Here is an 18837-nt window from a genome sequence, read left to right on the forward strand (position 1 = left end):
ATCCTTCGGGTTGAGGATAGGACTCAAACTCACACTGGCTGGTCGGACGATTGTCGTCCATGGTGTGCAGTTGTAGAGGTAAGAAGGATGCGAGAGTGACTGGCTCTCCCCCTTCCACGCCCCGTCTCTCCATTCCTAATTTCCTCGTCCTTCGGGTTGAGGATAGGACTCGAACTCATACAGGCTGGTTGGGCGAATGATGCGGTAAGCCTATACATAAGCATACCGCATCATTCGTCCAACCAGCCTGTATAGGCTTACCGCATCATTCGTCCAACCAACCTGTATGATGCGGTAAGCCTATACAGGCTGGTTGGACGAATGATGCGGTATGCTTATGTATAGGCTTACCGCATCATTCGTCCAACCAGCCTATACATAAGCATCCTTTTTATGTTTCTTATCAGAATCATAGAAGCAATCCCGCTCCTTCCTCTAGCAATGGGAGGAAGGAGACTGACAATAATGCAAACCCTTCCCAGAACTTTGCATTAATGTCTCCGACGCCAATATTCTTCACAGCCCTTTTTCGGATGAGTCACGATCCCTCACTCATTTCGAAAAGACCCAGAAGTCTGACTCTTGATCACGCAGCTCCTATACTCTGATCAAGTTGTCAGAGGCAGCAGGGCACTCCTCCTCGCTCCAGGTCATAGCCTAGGTGCGCAGAACTCCAGTCAGTTCTAGAGGCTCACTCAGATTCCTCCCACCAATCGGTGAGTCTTCCTATTGTTAAAGGACCGAAAGGTTTGTATTACATATCGGAACAAATAACAATTTGTCGAAAATTGTATTTTTACTAACTATACAAACCTGAGGTCCTTTAACAAATATGCCCACCTCATGCCACCCCTCAATCTCTACCTGGGCTGAAAGGCAAAGTGGAGTGTTTACATCCGGTAGTTACTGCCTAACCACCTTTTACAAGATTCAACGGCCGTAATTCCAGCTACGCCGAAAGTATATTCCTATTGTTAAAGGACCTCAGGTTTGTATAGTTAGGAAAAATACAATTTTCGACAAATTGTTATTTTTGAAAGTAAATTGTATTTTTCCTGACTATATAAACCTGAGATCCTTTACATATATGCCAACCTCATGCCACCCCTGTGCGAATCTGGGCTGAAAGGGATAGTGGAGTGTTTACATCCGGGCAGGCTGGCCTACCCGCCTGCCACATGGTACGTGGTTACTGCCTAACCACCTTGTTCAAGAATGTAACGGCCATAATTCCAGCTACACCGAAAGTAATTCCATATATAAAGGACCTCAGGTTTGTATAGTTAGGAAAAATACAATCTACTTTCAAAAATTGTGATTTTTTCATCAATCTTTTCCAGATATATATATATTTTTTATTGTTGTTTAACCCTTAAACGCCGAAGCGGTATTTTAAAAATAGTCTCCCGCCGGCCTGAAGTTTAGTATGCAACCATCAGAAATGAAAAAAAATATCATTATCATATATAAATATTGGGATATATGAGTGCAAAAAAAATTTCATATATAATTGTATACAAATCGCGCTGTGAGCAAAACAGTTAAAGCTAACAAGTTTATTTTTTTTTCATTGCATTGTACACTAAATTGCGATCATTTTGGTGTATAATACATTGTAAAACGATCAAGGCAACACAGAGAAAATACTATCACAAAATGATGCATGAATTCGTAACGCGCGGACATAAAAAAAAGATGTTTTCAAAAATTCACCATAAATCAAAATATTGTGCCAGAGACTTCCAATTTGTTGCAAAATGAAGGTAATTAATTGAATATTATTAGACTGTAAGTGTTGTAGCTTACAATTGCAGTTTTCGACCATTTCGGTCGAGTTAAAGCTGAACGAAGGACAAATTTTTTCTATTTATCATTATTTATAATGAAATCTTTCAAAACTGATAAAAGCTACAACCATGGGTTGTTTTTGTTGTATTCTACATGAAATTGCACACATTTTCATATATAAAACTTTATGTAACTGCTAATTTAAAATTGTGCAAACATTACGACAATCGGACGAAAAAATTTATGATTTTTTTGGAAGAGTTACTGCGCGGACGCAAGGAAAAAGTTTATTTCATAAATTCACCATAAATCAAAATATTGTGTTAGACTTCCAATTTGTTGCAAAATGAAGGTAAATGATTGAATATTACTAGAATATAAGAGTTTTAGCTTACAATTGCGTTTTTCGACCATTTCGGTAGAGTCAAAGTTGACCGAAGGTTGAAATTTTGGCACTTATCGTTATTTATATGAAAATATTTCAGAACTGATAAAAGCTACAACCTTGAGTTGTTTTTTGTTGTATTCTACATGAAATTGCGCACATTTTCATACATATAACTTTATGTAAAGGCTAATATGAAATGGTGCAAAAATTATGTCAAAGTGACAAAATAATTTCCGAGATGTGTCGCTGATGCTTTTTAGTGCGAGGAGAAAGTTCTCACTTGTGCGCCTGCGTAACGATTGTAAACAAAACAACGCCTTGATCCGTGAGCTCCCAGCATCCCCCAAGGCATGTGATTCAAAAGTTTTCGCCTAGTAGGGCTATAACTATTTTTCTGCAAATTTAAAAAAAAAACTTTTTATATCGACGTATATATGTCCAATCGGCACCCATCAGACAATTTATATCGACATTTAATATGTCCAATCGGTGTTAAAGGGTTAAGGATGCAAAGGTCTTAACTTGCTTGTATTTAAGCTTCTTTTTTTCTATTTTTTTAGTTGTAGTGCATTTACATGTAATTAGTGTTATTTTTCAGGGTTGATAAATGTCTTCTTTAGGCATAATTCACTGTTGTGTTTTTGTGCAGCCTGTGAACCATATTCTTCATTATTCTAGGAATAAATACGCTTATAAACATCATGTCCCGGTTTGGAAGAAACTTAGAGACTGAGAGCAAGATAACTCATAATGAAAGGCTGGAATTCTTGGGTGATGCTGTTGTTGAGTTCCTGACCTCAATACATCTGTTCCATCTGTTTCCAAGTCTAGAGGAGGGTGGGTTAGCTACGTACAGGTGTGTTTTTCATAATTTCTACTTCTGTGATGTGAAACAGATTGTTCATTTTGAGTTAACTTATCTTTCATTAACATTTGCTTTATACATAACTTTATATAAGTTTGTATAGCTCTTGTAACTCTTCCAGAGCGGCAATTGTACAGAATCAACATTTAGCAGTGTTGGCAGAGAAACTAGGATTAGATCAGTTTATGCTGTATGCTCATGGTTCGGACTTATGTCACGACTCTGAACTGAGGCATGCTATGGCCAACTGCTTTGAGGCTCTTATGGGAGCTATTTTCCTGGACAGTGGGATTGAGGTGAACTGTTGTATCTGTTATTCATTATTGTTTCCTTCTTAATTGTATTATGTATCCCATTACCAAATATGATTACATGATACTTTGTTGAATTATGGGGATAATTTGGAAATATAGCAGCTTATATGACGAGTTTTTAAATCTTAATTTCTTGCAACAGGAAGCAGACAGTGTTTTAAGCACTACATTGTTCAAGGGTGAAGACCAGTTGTATGGTATTTGGGTCAATTATCCACCCCATCCTTTGCAAGAACAGGAACCACATGGTGATCGCAAGTGGATCAAAGCCTTCCCCATCCTTACCGTGTGTATTTGCCTCTTGTAGTTTTTTGAAAACTTACAATTTTGGAATTAATGTAGTGGATTATAAGCACAGCTGTTATATTTGCTGAGAAAATTATTTGGTAGTATTTAGATGCTGGTAATATCATTTATTACAGAAATTGGCCAAGTTTGAAGAATCCATAGGTGTAGAGTTCAACCACATCCGTCTATTAGCACGTGCCTTCACTGATCGTAGCATTGGCTTTAACAATCTTACCCTTGGCTCAAACCAACGACTTGAGTTTCTTGGTGACACAGTTCTACAGTTGGTAGCTTCTGAATATCTATACAAGCATTTTCCAGAACATCATGAGGGACATCTATCAGTAAGTACTGCCTTGAAGTATAGGTAATATTCTACAAAAGGGCTGGCATTACTTCTATGATTTGAATTAGTGATGGTTAATCAACCTAAGTGAATATAAAAAAGGGAATCTTATTGAACTACAGAAGCTTATACGAGTATCCATATCTACCAGGAATAAAACCACTTAACACAAGAACCTGATCATAATTTCACAAGATTGGTTTCAGGATTTTTTTTTATATACAATATCACCCAAGGAAAATTCATTGTGTTTCAGGTAGGCCCATCCTGCCTCTCTAATCAAAGTTCTGTTTTACACAGTCCCCTGTTGTAAAGGGAGGAGGGGAAGGAGGATGCAATTAGTATCAGTAACTAAAAATTGACATTATTTTGAATTTGAAGCTAAATTTAGAAAAATTTACAGATGGAAATTTTACCATCGAGTGTCTTTTGACTGTATTTAGCAGCGTTATTTTGCCAGAATAGAAATATTTAAATAAGGGATCTAAAGCTAATTGTCCTAAGATATCAAGAAACTTAGTTATTAGAAGCCATGTTGTAAACATTTAAATTACCTAGTCCAGATTTAGAGAAAAATAGCCGCCATTACTGTGGTACAATGGCCACAAAGCATATTGAAGCAGTAATTTTGTTAGCAAAATGTAGTAATTCAAGTGATGTTCACTAGTTATTTATGCTGCATATTAAATCTGGAATAAAAATTCCAGGAAAACAAGCCTACTAAAGAGCATCATTTACAGCATATTTGCTTACATTTGCTTGTTAGGAATCTTATCTATATTCTTGGAAAAAAGCCCTGTACAGTATACGTATATCTAAAGTCTAAAATTTTGTGCTTTAATTTTAATTTTTCCTTCAGTTACTTCGTTCATCTTTAGTCAACAATCGAACTCAAGCAGTAGTTTGTGATGATTTGGGGATGACTACCTATGCAATGTACTCTCATTTAAAAATTGAACTGAAGACAAAAGATCGTGCTGACTTGCTGGAAGCATTTCTTGGCGCCCTGTACATTGATAGGGTAAGTTATGATGCAATTAATCAGGAAATTTTGGCTTTTATTTTGGACCACTTTGAGTTGAAGCTTTTCTGTGTCCTGTATATTGATAGGGTAAGTTTTGATGTGATGAATCTTAGCAAGGTTTCTATTTTATTTCAGGCCACTTTTTTTTTTTTCTTTCTTTCTTTTTTTTGAGCTGAATGAAGATTTTCTGTAGTAACATTGTTTCAGAAGAAATTATTCACTGATGAATTGGTGATTTGAAAGCTATGATTACCATATGGTAAAATCTTATATTGTTCCGACACGTACTACAAACCTTCGGTCCTTTACATAAGAAATTACTATTCAGCGCCAGCTGGAGCGGTCGTAAGATTTACTAACAAGATAGTTTGGCAGCAACTGTAGGTAAACATATCACTTGGCTTTCGACCACCGTCGGGAGAAGATGTGTGTTCGCCTCTGCCCGCCTTTGTCGTGAGATTATTATTAGAATAAACTTAAAGCTGCTTACTTCTACCTGTTTCTTTAAGAATACTAGTGTTAATAAGTTTGTAAGTACTCTCTCTATTATTTTTGTTCATTTATTATGGAGTTGCATTGCTGTGACACCATGCAGTCCCACGAAGTGGAGGAGCCCCCTTGCCCCCCATCCAACTGGAGTGTCTGCCCTGGAGTGGGAGGACGCAAGTGTGGGGTGTTTTGGTCCAACGATGCCGTGGACCCTTATCCATTGTGTACTAAGTGCCAAGGGCGTCAATGCTCTCGGGCTGTCCCTTGTGATAATTGTGTCTCCTGGTCGGAGGAGCAGTGGGAGTTGTACGAGAAGAGGAGGAAACCCTGTAACGTTGCCAAGGTGTCTTCGGAAAGCTCTCCCTCGACACCTCTGGTGGCAGACACATCGTCTTCCTTTCTCCCCTTTGGGGGATGTGTCCTGCTCTGCCTTTTCACTCGATTTGTTGAGAGCAGAGGAAGGAGCGCTACACCCCGACCTTGAGTTGTACTCGGGGACTTCTGTCCGTTCAGGGTAGGATCCATCCCCCTGTGAGCGAACAGGAACCTCCCATATTAACCCGACTTTTGCTTCTCCAGGTGTGTCTGCCTCCGCGGGTGGAGACCTCCAGCAGGTGTGGCGATCGTTGAGTCTTCCGGGCACTGAGTATCCAGGGGCTGATTCATCACCTGGCTGCAGCCTCTGTCACTCGTGGGGTGGAGACGAGGACTACCACCACAGTGTCAACACCGGGTTATGCTGCACCTGGTGTATACCCAGCATGTAACCATGGTCACCCCCTTCGGCCGCGGTACAAGCCCCCCCGTTGCCGTACGTGCCCCGGAAGGAGATGGTTCCTCCGCCGCCTGGGTTTGCTGTCCTCGCCCCGTCCCCTGACTTTGAGTGGCCGAAGAGCTCTCCTCTAGACCATCCTCCGGTAGCTGTTGCCGTACTTGCTGTCTCCGTTCCTGCCCGTGGAAGTGCTGCTGCTCCCGCAGGTCCCTCCGGACAGGTGGAGTTGGGCCGTGTTGCTACCGCAACTGTCCCAGCCCCATCCTGTGTGGAGGACCTGTATGCTGTCCTGAGGAAGCTGGCGAAGAAGAAGTCCAAGAAGAAGAGGAAGGTGTCGTCGTCTTCTGCCGCCTCTTCCCCTTCGACTTCCAAGGCCCTCCAGCCGAGGAAGAAGAAGGTGGCCTCGCCCCTTGCTAAGAAGTCGCGCTCAGAGACTTCTAAGGGTCTGTCACGGTCCGGTAGGACAGGTGGGTCTTCAGCTGGTCCTCCTGTCTCTCCTTCCTCAGGGAAGAAGAAGATGGGGACCGCTGGTACTTCTGCTCCCGGCTCCAGAGGTTCCGCCCCCGGACTGGGAACCGTCTCAGCTGCTCGCGAGCCATTGGGCAACTTGGCAGCACTACAGAGCCGGGACCTGGGTAGTGGATGTCCTTCGGGAGGGATACCTACTGCCCTTCGAGTTGACGCCACCCCTCACTTCACACCCGGTCCACCTTAGACATATGTCCCCGGTTCTGCTAGGGACGTAGCACTGAAACAAGAAGCCAAGACCATGCTGAGCTAATGAGCTGTGGAGATCGTGCGAGATCAGTCACCGGGTTTCTACAGCCGACTCTTCCTGGTGGAGAAGTCTACATGGGCCTGGAGACCGGTGATAGATCTCTTTCATGAACCGATTCTTTTGCCAGACTCGGTTCCTGATGGAAACAGCATGCTCAGTGGTCGATCCCATCAGGGAGAACGAGTTCCTGCTTTCGGTGGACCTGAAGGATGCGTATTTCCAAATACCCATCCATCAGTCCTCCAGGAAGTACCTCCGCTTTATCCTTGACGGGACAGTGTACCAATTCAGGGCACTTGTTTCGGTCTCTCAACCGCCCCACAGGTGTTCACGCGAGTGTTCACTCTGGTGTCGGCTTGGGCCCATTCAGTCGGGATACGTCTGATGAGGTATCTTGACGATTGACTGCTCCTGGCGAGCTCCCACTCGCAGTTGCTACAGGACAGATCGACTCCTCAACTTATGCCGCGATCTGGGGATCGTGGTAAATGTTGAGAAGTCAGATCTCGAACCCAAGCAGAGGATAAAGTACCTGGGCATGCTGATCGATATGGTAGCAGCACCAGTCTTCCCCGCAGACTTGCGGATCAGCAGGTTCAGGGAGGCAGCCAGACGGTTCCTGTCATGACAGGAACAGTCAGCTTAGCAGTGGCAAGTCGTTATCGGTCACCTGTTGTCACTAGAGAAGTTAGTCCCTCACAGGTGCCTTCACCTGAGGTCTCTTCAGTGGAGACTAAAGGAGTGCTGGTCACAGGCACAGGATCCACAATCCTTCCTGGTTCCTCTCACGCAGGAAGTAAGGGAGGACCTGGTCTGGTGGCTAGATGACAGGAACCTCTTAATAGGAGTGCCCCTGCGCACTCCCCCTCTGGAGATGCTGCTGTTCTCAGATGCATCGAACGAGGGTTGGGCCGCACACCTGGAAGAGTTGCTGGTTGCAGGAGTGTGGAACCATCACGACAGGTACCTTCACATCAACTTCCTGGAACTCAAGGCTGCTTTCCTTGCACTCCAAGAGTTCCAGGAACGACTGATGTGACTCTCAGTGGTGTTGATGAGCGAGAACACCACGGTAGCAGCATACGTCAACAAACGGGGTCCTGTATCCCTCCTGTTGCACCAGTTGACGATGGAGGTGCACGAGTTGGCCGTAGCTCACTCGGTAGAGCTGTCAGCCAGATACATTCCAGGCAAGAGGAATGTAGTGGCAGACAAGCTCAGCCGCCAGAATCAGGTGATTGGGACCAAATGGTCTTTACACCCAGATGTGGCGGAAAGGCTCTTCGATCTATGGGGGCGCTTAGTAGTGGATCTGATCACCATCCGGCACAACAGAAAACTTCAGGTTTTCTACTCAGTTGTGCCGGACCCATGGGCAGCTGCAGAGGACGCGTTCCAACACCCATGGGACAACCTCGTAGTTTACACCTTTCCCCCGTTCTGCCTGATATGCAAGGTGATCAGCAGTGCTGATTACCAGCAATCTTCGGATGATTCTGGTGGCACCCTGCTGGCTCTTCTCTCGGAGGCACCGCACATTGAATAGTACCGGCAGGCAGTTTATTCCCTGTCTTCACAGCTGGCGGTTATCCACCATCTATTGTGAGCGAGAGGCTTTTCTCACCGAGCAGCAACAGAGATGGCTCATTACCTTAGACAGTTCTCTGCATTAGTACACCAGGGAAAGTGGTCCGTCTTCAGCAGGTAGTGGATTTCCTCGTCTTTCTTCGTCGAGAGAAGCTCCTCTCTGTCTCCGTAGTCAAAGGCAGGCTACAGAGCCGCCCTGGCCCTAGTCCTTAAACTGCGAGGAGTTGATATTTCCACCTCCATGGAAATATTGCTCCTGATGAAGAGCTTGAGAGGTCTTGCCCATCCAGGGAACTCAGGCCCCCGGGGTGGGATGTGACTTGTCTTAAGGAGCTTGACTCTCAAACCCTACGAGCCGCTCTGAGAGTCGTCAGACAGGGATCTGACCCTCAAGACCGTCTTTCTGCTGGCCTTGGCGAAGAGAGTAGGAGAACTTCACGGTCTTTCCTTCGATGTTAAACACTCGAGGGGATGGGGATCAGTTACGCTCTATTTCGTCCCGGATTTCGTAGTGAAGACTCAAAACCCTTCAGTCCCTGACGCCAGGTTCAAGTCCTTCACGATCCCCTCCCTGGAAGACTTCACCGATAATGGTGCGGATGAGATGCTGCTTTGTCCTGTGAGGTTGCTACAGCGCTATCTGAAGAAAACTCGACACCTAAGGCCTGAGTGTCGACGCCTCTTTGTTAGCACCGTGGTGACCAAGAAAGAAGGGTCCAAGAAAACTGTTTCTTTCTGGCTTCGTGAGGTAATCCGGAAAGCGTACGACTCCGACAGGAGTGCTGACACCAGTACCTTTTGTCCGAGAGCCCATGAAGCCAGAGGCATTGGTCCAATCTTTGCATTCCGCAAGAACTTGTCCGTGACACAGGTACTGAAGGCAGGGGTTTGGGCCAACCAGACCACCTTCACCTCCTTCTACCTTCGGGATATTGCCCACAGGTCCTTGGACACATATTCCTTGGGACCCGTGGTGGCTGCTCACTAAGTTTTTGTAGCTTACCCAGCTCCTTTACTGGACAAGGTAGCATCTCGTCCTTGTGAGACTGCATGAATGGAGAGTGAATGAGTGTGTGATTGGCTTCTCCTCTTTCTTCCCTCCCTGTCGGCAGAGGGTAGTGGTCATCACCACGCTGGACAGGATGGCGATGCAGGTAAGCTACGTAACCAAGCTCCATTCTATCCCTTTCATTAGGGATAGAAGCATTTATCCGTCCCTTCCCTAGCATGGGGGGAAAGTGGACACCAGTAAGAGACAAACCCAATACTTTATATTTGGCTCTTACATAGGACCTAGCTCTTGCTTGCTATTCATAAGAGGTATGCTTGCCTCCCTCTTATGAATTGGTCCAGAGGTCTGACCACTGATCTTGCAGTGCACACTCCAATTAGTTGGACGGAGGCTAGGTTTCCCCCTTTGCTCATACGACCAGGGAGGGAACCCAGGTTGGGCGAACACCAGTCTGTTCACAAGACTCAGATTCCACCCACCAATAAGTGAGTCTTCCTTATGTAAAGGACCGAGGGGTTGTATTACATGTCAGAACAAATCACAATTTTTGAAAGTAAATTGTATTTTTCCTAACTATACAAACCTGAGGTCCTTTACATATAGTCCCACCTCATGCCACCCCTCACTCTGTTCCTGGGCCTACAGCAAAGCGATATGTTTACCTCCGACCATTGGACAAGCAGTTTCTGCCGAACTACCTTGGTAGTAATCTTACGACCGGTCCAGCTGGCACTGGATAGTAATTCCCTATGTAAAGGACCTCAGGTTTGTAGTTAGGAAAAATACAATTTAGTTCCATAAATTGTGATTTTTTAAATTATCTGAAGTCTTATTCACTTGACACATTTTACTCATTACGTACATTAGCCTTATAAGCTTATCTGTTGTACTATTTATGTTCTGCACTAAACTTAAAACTGACATCAAGTAGTAAGTAGACTAGATTTAAAATTACCCTTCTGTGTCCAGCAGCTGTAAAGTATATCAAGGTCTAAAACTAGTATTAAATAAGTCAGTTTATAATGTAGAATTTTGTAGTTGTAGGTATAGAGTAAACATATTTCTCTGAGTACTAGGATTTCACAACTTTAATATTTTTTCTGCTAGGGTTTTAAATGCTGAAATGAAATCATGGGAAAGCTTGGTAATAATATCTTACCATTTCTTTGCCCTAAGCAAGTAGCAGCATTCAGTGTGTTTATCAAATTCACCCAGTGTGTAAAGTAAAATAAATCCCGTTATGACCAAGGGTAAGACCATAAGAAGAGGAATTGGAAATAATTTCTTCCTTTTTCCCAAAAACCACATATTTGTCATATACCACAAAAATCTGTACAGTATACTTAGTAGAGCAGTAGAATGTGTACTGTTTTCACGAAGGCTGTTTATCTGTTCAGGGATTGGATCACTGTCGAATGTTTTGTCAAGTATGCTTCTTCCCACGTCTCCATCATTTCATCATGAATCAAGACTGGAATGATCCAAAGAGCAAATTGCAACAGTGTTGTCTTACACTAAGAACAATGGATGGCGGAGAACCTGATATTCCCATTTACAAGTTAGTCTGGTTATCAAAGCTTTTATTTTTTTTTTACCTTCCAGCTTTCATTATTCTTCACAAAGTTTTAGCAGGTTTCAGCTATTCCATAAGTTTACCTTTGGTGGTCTTCTCCACCTTTTATTTTGCTCAAAATAATAATTTTAATATTTGCTGCAGAGAATTTCAGTTTTGAATGAGCAACTGTACAACTGGAACCAACTGGATCAGTGTAAAATTAACATATGCTTCTTTCTTAGAAATAGATAATGACTAGGTTATACCTAATGTAGATCACCAAAATTTATGATTACCTGGTGGCACATTGGTAATACTGGCATAAGAATGTAAATACTTGTATGTCCTTAACTTTTTCACCAATTCTGTTTTACTGTATACTTTATTTCTACTTTATAGTTTCCATTTTTCATGCTTTCATTTGTCAAGCTGAAATCTAGCCACAAATGCAAATTTTTTGAATATAGTGCTGTATGCATGTTAGTCTCATCACAACATTTTTCAAGTCTTAGTGGAATGGTATATTGAAATTGTACTGATATATAAATGCTTGCCTCAAGGAAACCTAAAGACTACTGACCACAGAGAAAAGCTACTTACAGGCAACTCTTTAGTTGACTTACTATTCAATTGTAATTGTAATTGCAATTGTCCTTTTTACTATGGGGTCTTAGGCACTGTTTGAGCATGTTAAGACCTCTTTGATTTCCCAGAAGTCATTCACTGATTTAGGCATACAAAACTACATTAATCTTCTTTACCTTTATTTCACTTATTCCCACTCACTTAATCTGTTTCCAGAGTAATTGAATGCAAAGGTCCCACAAACACTCGGGTATACACTGTTGCTGTTTATTTCCGTGGACGCCGTCTTGCTAAGGCCTCGGGTCATTCAATTCAGCAGGCAGAAATGAATGCTGCCAGGGATGCCCTAATGAATTCCAAAGGTAAAATAATACATTTAGGAATAAGTTTTGTTTGAATGATTAAATATCTACTCATAGTTTTGGAAGTATATTACATTGGATATAATTACAATGACATACTGCTTTTTCTCAACTTCAACATCATGGTGAACTTTCAACTGCTGAATTTTAAAAATATAAAATTTCAATAAATTTAACATAAGTGAGCTGCAAGGTATGGTAGTAGGAACCAAATATTACTCAATCAACCAAGTAAGTTAAAATACTTACTTTTCCTTCAACAGATTTATTTCCACAATTGGACCACCAAAGAAGAGTTATTGAAAAGAGTGTAAAGATTCAGGGTGTAAAGCCAGAATCTGCAAGAGGAAGGGAAAGAAGAGATAGAGAAAAGAATGAGTCTAGGTATAGGAGGAATGACAGACGTAAACGTGATAAAGGTAGAAGTCAGGAAGAACGTAGAGACACTGACAGACCAAGAAGTGGAACCAGAGAAGGCAGAGTCAAAGGAAGCAGTGGTCAAGGAGCAAATAAAAATGGTTTACGGGAAGTGCACAGGGAAAGCAAGAGGTGTGGTAGAGAAGACAAACATAATGAAGAAAACACTAGAGTGACTAAAGTTGATGAAAACTTATGAAATTTTCTGTGTGTAGTGTGATAAAAGATTTTAAATTGTGTGGTGTGGTGAAGATTTTAAATCTTTCTAGAATGTGGTGGTCACTAAAACACGGTTAGAACCAACTGGAGAGAGGAACGAAGTTCATCCAGATTGACCCCAGTGTAAAACTGATGAAAAGAAAGTTCATCCAGATTGACCCCAGTGGTAAAACTGTACTACTTATGCTCTGTGAATCCGGGTCACCATGAGACACGGATGTAAAATTTGACAAATTGTTAAGAACAATGATAATTTAATGGACAAAATTAATTTTTGGATACTTGCGTACTGTTAAAGTTAGCTTTATCTTTGTGCTGTTTGGTGCGATTATCATTTTAAATTTTTTAAAAGTACACTTGGCTCACCTGCTCAGACTGTCTGTAGTCATATGTTTCCCACCAGATAGTGCTGGAATGTTTACATCTTGTCATATTTCTTCATGACCACCCACTAGCATGTGGGGAGGCTAGGTGGGATCCCACTTTAACAGTAGGCAAGTATCCAAATTATTTTTTCATGAAAATTATTTGGAATAAATCTTACCTACTGTTAAAGTTAGCTGACTAACACAATGAATGATGGTGGGGGTTAGTGCAGCCAGAGAAATAGTGCTTAACCAAACAAACTTTTTAAAGGATGTAAAAGTCTTCTTAGTGAGACTTGTCAAGAGGATCCTTACGGGGAAAAAAGGACCATCTCATAGAGAAGTATTGGAGACACTCCTGTGCCTGAGTTGAATGCTCACAACTGATAGTCAAAAACTCCTATGCACCATTGTGTCCATACTATCAAAATCTATTGTGAGATTTATAACAAAAAGACAAAGAAAAGTTACTGCCCTATTTGGTTCAGAAGATATAGTGTATCCGCCGCAACAATAATCTTCAAGGCTTAATGAGGCAGAAACAGTTATAACTTCCCCAAGCTGCAGGACAACCTTCTCTAGAAGTTTTTAAATGTCATAGACACATTAACAGTATGGAAGCCGTGAGGATATTTCCTAAATTGGTAGATACTCAGGAATAAACTATGTGCAGACTTGAGCCATCTTGGACAGGAGTCTTTAGCCTAATAACTTCTCTTACAGGTTGACTGTCCAGTTAAACCCTTAAAAGTTATAACTGGACATAAGATAGCCATTATTCCATAACTACCTAAGCATTTAAATTATGCTCGATTACAAATCTGTGAAGGGCTCGCAGTTCTGAGTCTCTCCATCTTTCCTTTAAGCAATGAAGGAAAAGAAAGGTTGTCACTAAAGCAAATGAAAAGATGTTGCCACTAGAGCAAAGAACAAGGTAGGGCTTGATGCTCACTAATAAAACCTCTCACTAGGTCTAACCTGGTCAAAGACAGCCACCTCTTCCTTGTCTACCAAAGCAGTTAAATTAGGCACTATAACAAAACTGGGAAGGGCTTCCTCTTATGCTTTCTTGTTTTCTCTAAGAAAGAAAAAGAGGTGTAGCCTCTTGAACAAAGTCCCAATACAAGAAAGGGCTTGAAGCTCACAAATACACTTTAGCTCTTGTTGGGGCAAAGAAAAGTGTCTTCCAAGTTCCTAAGTGATGCCTTATCAAAGATCTTAACTGAAGTTATGGATGGTATCCTTGATTGCTGTGGCAGAAAATTGCTTTGCATATCTGAGACATTGGTAGAGCTAAATCAAGATATTTAGTGGAACAAGTGCTGTATATCACAAAGGACATGCACAAAGATCACTGCTATTGATTGATACAGATGTCTAACAGTGAAGGGCCTAACATCAGATTTAGGGATTGCTTCTGTGGCCATTCAAGTTAAGTATATCTTAGTTTTACCAGACCACTGAGCTGATGAACAGCTCTCCTAGGGCTGGCCCAAAGGATTAGATATTTTTACGTGACTAGGAACCAGTTGGTTACCTAGCAACGGGACTAGGAACCAGTTGGTTACCTAGCAACGGGACCTACAGCTTACCTACAGCTTATTGTGGGATCCGAACCACATTGTATTGAGAAATGAATTTCTATCACCAGAATATAAATTCCTCTGGATTCACGTTGGCCGAGCCGGGAATTGAACTTTGCACCACTGGATAATTAGCAGAGCGTGAAATGCATTTGGCCAACTTGGAACTCTCGTGGCCATTCAAGAAATAACCTTTGCTTACAGTAGGCAATCTACAATCTCCACATGGTGAGATAAAATATGTGGAGATTTGATGGAATGTTAAAATAAGACTGAAAAGGTCCTTCCTGGACGAATGAAGATGGGGAAAATCTACCCCCAAGAAAGAAAGTTTTGGGAACCATTCTTTATGGGGCCATAATGTGCTAGCAATCAAAATCATTCTTGTGATCTGCAAATTTTATAACTTGAGTATTTCCTCAAAAACAGCCAACAGAGGAAAAACCTAAAGGTCTAAATTCGAAGAAAGGGATCTACTGCCCATGCATAAGGATTCTGGCTTGGAGGGCAGTAAACTGGTATTGTGTTTTGGGCAGTCATGAACAGGTGGGTGTTTGGGGTCCCCCTGGAGGTTCCACAACTTCTGGAAAACCTGATGCAGAGGAGACTATCTGACTGGAGACCTTGCCCTTACTGCCGAGTTGGTCTTCAGTATCAAGGTTTCTTCTAAAGACAAAATGAGGAAATAGAATGATATCTGAGGACTCCATCCCAAGGAAAATTGGTTTCTTTGCTAGCCTAAACAAAATTCTTACATGCCTCCTTGTTGTCTAATATAAGAATCTAGACTTGTAAAAGACTATTCTAAACTGTTAAGAACTGTAGGATGGTTATATTTGCACTTCCTGACATCAGATTTTTGTCAGAAAGACTCCTCAATCTGCCTCTGAGACATAAAAGGACATTGTAAAGGTTTCTGAAGTCTACAGACTAACCATATAATTCTCAACAGAAGTAGAAAATTGTTATCCTTCTTTGTTGGAAAAACTTTCAACAAGAGATAGTTGATTCTCATCACCAGATAAACAACTGACTGGTGAACCTTGAACAAAATGCCCACTCCTAAGGTTACACATAAAACAATCACCATAAAAAACGGTAAGAAACATTGTCCAAGTATGGGCAACTGAAGCACGTACTCCGATACCATGCAGATTAATCCAAAGTGCTACGACTTCAACTCACAGAATACTTAACTTTGACCGAAGGAGTACCGGGGTGCGGAAATGCATGTCCTACATGTTGGTAGAACTTATCCTTTGCCCTTCCAGAAAGCTGCCAGGACCCAATGAATTGACTTGCTGAAAAGGGAGTAATATGAATCAACCAGAGAAAGCCCATGGCTGGATGGCCTTGTGACATAACTTTCCAAACTCTGAACTTTTCTGTGTAAAGAACGTGGACAGAAGGATATTAGGAAACTGATGAGGGTAAAATATAACAAAGTACAGAAGACCATCAATACCTAACATTCTACTTAGCGCTTTACCAGACACATGAAAATCTGCACACAGGCTTCTGATGATCCACATGGCCTACTTGAACTAGTTCCAAACAGTTCAAGTTGTGTAAAAATTTTTCACTGTGAGCCAAATCACTACAGAATCAAAACCCTAGAGTAAATTGGGAAATTCTACCTGGAACTTTGGTGCAAAATAGGCTGTAGGGGCTAAACCCTAGAGGAAAGACTTCAAAAGGTAGTGCTAAGAATTTCTAACCTGATATGAGATCTCTTCGGTGAAGGCCTTAACATGTTAGACAATGATGAATCTCTTAAAAAAAAAAAATTGCTACCAATGGTCCAGCGGGGGCTACCTGTATGTACTAATTTTTAGGTTTGAAAGTCTAACATAAGGCATTCAGGCCTGTTACCATAGCCTAAGGTGTAGTACAGATGGGATAGCTTTAGAGCCTAATGTATTTTAGCCTGTTGGGTTTTTGACATGCCTTATAAAATAGCCTACAAAATTAGGGGTGATATATTTATAGCAGATAATTACATCTGCATACATATACATATCTACAAATGCAAGCAAAAACATTGCTGACATATTTATAGTAATCAAGCTGTAGCACTAAGAATGAAATACTGCATTCAAAGGTACTTTTGCCTCAATTAGACCAAATTACCTTGCCTATAAGTATGTGTGAATCCTAACTCTACCATCTACCTACATCACAATACTCTCTCCAGAAGGTATTAATGAGCCAGCTAGTTTGCCAACTTAGAAACACTTCTATGTTTAACAATTTTAAGGTTGTCACAGCTGGCGACAATGCAGCCCATGAACGAGAGAGAGAAACTGAACTTGGCAGTTGTTGTTCGGCAGCTCGGTGCCAAACCTGAACCAGAGAAACATTTGAGAGAGAGGAGTCAAACAACACAGAACCCTGGTTGTGAAACATGCCTTGGTTCCCTGTCAGAGGAGACAACCAAATGGTGCAGGGCAGGAACACAGATAATGACCAGGCTCCAACACCCGCTCTCTTGCAGGGGAAAAATGAATATGTATCTATTGTTCTCCTGCAAACCACATAGTGAGCGCACACATGCACAAAAAAAAAAAAAAAATATCCTAGGCTATCAGGTAGGTTAATGGAGGAGGAAAAGTAACTATGAAAAACAAAGGAACAGACTGAGTAGACTTCTGGTGTACCCAATTAATTGTCAGCAAATTACTGGCCTCCAACATCTAACAATACTACACAAAATTTACATCCTCCCTTCAGATTATTCAGAATTATATATCAAGAAAACCAATCTTGTGCCTGAGCAGTTAGTCTAACATTTGATACAGGGGCCATCTTGCAAAACTTAAAACATTCGGTTTTCATAAACTTTTCCCTATACAGCCTAATGCTTGTAGATGACAAAGCAAAAACAAACTAGTGCAATACTCTACAAGAGAAAATCATCAAAATATTACTAATGCTGATCAGAACACAGATGGCTTGAAGAAATAGGCAACTATTCCTGCACCATCTAGAGGAAAACAGATGACAACAGAGTCTGAGCGGGTTAGCCAAGTGTATTTTGCTTTTTTTTTAAAATGCCAGTTGCACCAAATGTCATGAAGATAAAGGTAACTTTAACACCAGGCAAGATTTATACCAAGTAATTAACTTTACTGCATTAGTTTATCGTTGCATAACACCGAATTCATATGCTAGTCTAGTTTGGCTTCAATTCCAGGGATGGTTGTATGAAGGCAATTAAAACTGTGTTCAAGTAGCTGAATTTTCTACTGGTTATTCATAAAGTTGTATATGGTTGTGATAAATTCTCAAAGGGCATGCATAAGCAGATATAAAAAATGAAATCTCAAGCTTCAACTTCAGAATTAATGTTAAACAGTAATAAATGAAGTGGTTATAGGTCTTTCAAAAGAAATTACAATGCTGCCCCACTTTTTTGCTGGGATAGCTTCCAGAACCCACCACCAATATGCAAAACCTCTCTAAAAATGCTTATAACTGCCATATACCATGTACCCCATGGACTAAAATGCTTATAACTGCCTATTTTATGTTCACTGCCTATTAAAATAAAAAATAAAATAAATTTTTTTTTGAGATACAGCCCATAGAAAAACTTGTGAATTGGTGGAAGTTCCTGCAGAAATGCAAAAAATATGTTCCACAAAAATCAGCAAAAAAAGTGGGGTAGCACTGCAAATTGTAATTCACTGTTTATGTAAATTATTTGTTACATAAAAAATAATACAGAGATGGTATTATTCAATTTTTTCCAAAGTACAGGTAGAATATAACTCTTAAATAATAGTGCTATTTATGTATATAATAACCCAAACAAAAGTAACCAATACCAAAGTGGTATACCATTCTTAAAAGATATAGCAATTATGCTATTGCTTGGCAACTGCAGTTACAACTGTTAAGGAATTAAAATGCTTATTACCAATTCTTATGCTGCTAATAATGCAACTGTCCAGTTTAAAACACAACCTGGTGCCATTTATCTGACCTGTTCATAAAAAATTTCATTTTTAAAGTATGGATTCACCTAAATACCACAGCATACTTTACACAGGGATGTAGTAGTATATGTATACATACATGACAAATATACCAACAAAAAA

The 18837-nt window shown here is 41.1% G+C and overlaps 1 protein-coding gene across 1 annotated transcript in view; it reads left to right on the forward strand.

Moving 5' to 3' along the window:
* Positions 1 to 18462, forward strand: part of LOC135203651 (ribonuclease 3-like) — a 69566-nt gene extending 51104 nt beyond the window's left edge. Inside the window, exons 10-17 of the mRNA XM_064233504.1 lie at positions 2855 to 3032; positions 3163 to 3337; positions 3498 to 3641; positions 3778 to 3987; positions 4849 to 5010; positions 11049 to 11209; positions 12008 to 12153; positions 12417 to 18462. Of these exons, the coding sequence (XP_064089574.1) occupies positions 2855 to 3032; positions 3163 to 3337; positions 3498 to 3641; positions 3778 to 3987; positions 4849 to 5010; positions 11049 to 11209; positions 12008 to 12153; positions 12417 to 12769 (1529 nt within the window). The 3' untranslated portion in view covers positions 12770 to 18462. The remainder of the gene's footprint in view (positions 1 to 2854; positions 3033 to 3162; positions 3338 to 3497; positions 3642 to 3777; positions 3988 to 4848; positions 5011 to 11048; positions 11210 to 12007; positions 12154 to 12416) is intronic.
* Positions 18463 to 18837: the final 375 nt, after the last annotated feature.

The sequence above is a fragment of the Macrobrachium nipponense genome, chromosome 36 (genome assembly GCF_015104395.2).
Source record: "Macrobrachium nipponense isolate FS-2020 chromosome 36, ASM1510439v2, whole genome shotgun sequence".
NCBI lineage: Eukaryota > Metazoa > Arthropoda > Malacostraca > Decapoda > Palaemonidae > Macrobrachium > Macrobrachium nipponense.